Source organism: Phalaenopsis equestris, unplaced genomic scaffold, assembly GCF_001263595.1.
Source record: "Phalaenopsis equestris unplaced genomic scaffold, ASM126359v1 Scaffold232500, whole genome shotgun sequence".
Taxonomy (NCBI): Eukaryota; Viridiplantae; Streptophyta; class Magnoliopsida; order Asparagales; family Orchidaceae; genus Phalaenopsis; species Phalaenopsis equestris.
This window is the reverse complement of record NW_018250465.1, coordinates 52,919-55,873: the sequence shown is the minus strand read 5'-3', so window position 1 is coordinate 55,873 and position 2,955 is coordinate 52,919. Positions and strand designations below refer to the sequence as shown.

General features: G+C 39.6%; 1 protein-coding gene across 1 annotated transcript; it reads right to left on the bottom strand.

The window, feature by feature from the left end:
• Positions 1–258: 258 nt before the first annotated feature.
• LOC110038326 lies at positions 259–705 on the bottom strand (the record flags this gene model as incomplete). The annotated part of the gene is made up of 1 exon (XM_020743129.1): positions 259–705. A coding segment is annotated over exon 1 (447 nt), but the record flags the coding sequence as incomplete, so codon positions are not given.
• Positions 706–2,955: the final 2,250 nt, after the last annotated feature.

The window sequence follows — 2,955 nt, the reverse complement described above, 5'->3', positions numbered from 1 at the left end:
GGGAGAAAATAAGACATTGTATATATATATATATATATATATATATAAGTACATATATATATTTACAAAAGAACTCCCTATCAAAGCTAAACAACTGAATTCCCAATGTCAAGAAGAGACACAATCTCAGCAACATAGCATAACATTTTATGTCCACACTCACAAAACCAGCAATCATCTTTGCACTCTGAGATAAGGAATTTGTAGCTTGTCCCCCTGAGTTAGTAGATGTAGAGAGGGGGAGAGAGTTGTTGACACCTCAGGATGATCAGCATGAGCACCTTCTATAGCTAGATAATTAGCAAGACTATTAGCTTCCCTATACACAAAAGAGAAATGGATTTTACTTTCAGTGCTAAGCTTGTTGATTCTATGAATCCATTGATTGATATGCCAAGAGGAAGACATCTTGGAATTTAGTAACTCCACCAGCAGGTAGGAGTCCACTTCAGCAACAATCCACTGGCAATTGTTCTTATTAGCAAAATTTAAAGCCCAAAAAAATGCAGCAGCTTCAGTTTTTAAAGCATCATCAGCAATATAAGGGGCCTTGTAAAACAGCAAAGTCTTCCATTCGTGATCTCTGAAAATTCCCCCAATGCCTGCTCTCTTGTTTGTGTAGCTTCCATCCGTGTTTATCTTAATGAAAGGATAAGGAGGTCTCTCCCATTTCACCTTGATAATTTTGAAATGGTTGGCACCCATGTAAGTTTTGGTCTTCAGAATCCTGGGGAACTTCCTCCAGTGTATTAGCTTGTTTAGGTAAGCTCAGCAGTTAGTCATCACCCAAGTAGCACTGGACTCCCCATCCTCATGTTTGGCCATGTTTCTAGGCATCCAGATAAACCAAGCCACAATGAAGGGGATTGGCTTGATGTTTATCCCTTTCCAATCTTTAATGCAGTCAGTAATGTTGTCCCAACCAATGTTAATCAGATTTATGTTCATTTGGGAAGTTAATTTACTCCAAACCTCCTTGGCAAAGTTACACCTGAAGAATAAGTGATCCCTTGTGTCCTGATCTAGCTTACATAAATAGCATCTTGAAGGGCCTTTCAGGCCTTTAAGTTTCAGAATATCATCAGTTGGGAGAAGGTTGTTGATGACTCTCCAAGAGAAAAACAACATAGAAGGGGTGAGATGTTTTGGCAAGAGGAGATGTTCCACTGGCAAGAAACCTCAGTCAGTAATGTTGTCCCAACCAATGTTAATCAGATTTATGTTCATTTGGGAAGTTAATTTACTCCAAACCTCCTTGGCAAAGTTACACCTGAAGAATAAGTGATACCTTGTGTCCTGATCTAGCTTACATAAATAGCATCTTGAAGGGCCTTTCAGGCCTTTGAGTTTCAGAATATCATCAGTTGGGAGAAGGTTGTTGATGACTCTCCAAGAGAAGAACAACATAGAAGGGGTGAGATGTTTTTGGCAAGTGGAGATGTTCCACTGGCAAGAATCCCAGCAATACTGGTAATTCTGAGTGTCTTTAGAGATGCTAGCTTTAGTCCTATTCAGCAAGATGAGTTTATCCTTCTTATCTCTGTCAAATTGAATTGTAGAGATGTAGCTAGCAGATTACTCCTTTAGTAATCCCCTCAAGAGATCCTCAGACCAACCATTACCTACCTAACTGTCTTTAACCAATAAATCCCCCTCCTTTTCATCCTGCAGAGGTTCCAAACAGTCATTTGAACACCAATTATCTTTCCAAAAATTATTAGTGTGGTCTTTGCTCCATGATGAATAGGACTAAATCTGTTGAAGGTTCTTTCCAGCAGCAAAGATGTACTTCTTTTAATTGTAGCCACTTGGAGAACATACAAGGGGATAGAGGTAAGAATGCTCTTTAGTAGGGTGATCCTACCCCCATTGGACAAAAAGGAGTTAGACCACCCCTGAAGAGTGGAGGTTATCTTATCAATAACCTCATTAAATTGGATCAGCTTTGTTCTTCCTCTGGTAAGATGAATCCCCAAATATTTGAAGGGGAGGCTCAGGCTAGAGAAACCAGTGTAAGAATGCATCCATTGCTTGATTGGTAGAGAGGCTTTTTTGCTAATCAGAATCTCACATTTTTCCTTGTTGACCTTTAGCCCACACACCTGTTGGAAATGTTGAAGACATCCCATAATGTACTTAGTAGCAGGCTTAGAGGCCTTAGTGAACAACAGGATGTCATCAACATAGATCAGATGGCTGATGTCCATCCTAGCTCTATTGTGATAAGAGTTAAAGGTTTTCCTCTTCTCCTTGCAGTCCATCAGTCTAGAAAGGTAGTCCAACGCCAGTATGAAAATGGTGGGGGACAAAGGGTCCCCTTGTTTAAGTCCTCTAGTGCCTTTAAAAAAACCATGAGATTTCCCATTTATAAAAACTGAGTTTGTGTTATCCTCCAGCCATCTTTTAATCATCTTGCAGCAATCCCTGGAAAAGCCCCTAGCCTCCAAACATTCAATGATGAAATCCCAGTTAACCATGTCATAAGCCTTCATTAGATCAAGCTTAAAGATTGAATTACCCCCTCTGCAAGGTTTCTCCAAATCCTTCAGAAGTTCTTTAGCCAAAAGGATGTTATCCCCAATACTTCTGCCTTTAACAAAGGTAGCTTGGTTGATGCTGACAAGGTGAGGTAAAACAGGCTGAAGCCTGTTAACAATGATTTTGCTTATCATCTTACTTATGACATTCTTTAAACTCAGAGTTCTGTACTACCTCCAGCTATCCTTGATAGAGGTGTTTGGGATAAAGACAATAGTAGAGGCACTGAAATAGTTAGGGAGTGAGTTTCCTTTGAAAAAGTGTTGAATAACTATGATCACCTCTTCCTTGATGACCTCCCAAGCCGTCTTATAGAAATCAAAAGTAAACCCATCAGGTCCAGCTGATTTGGAACTATCAATAGAATTCAAAGCAGCCTTTATCTCTTCCTCATCAGGGATTTCATTTAAATTCATA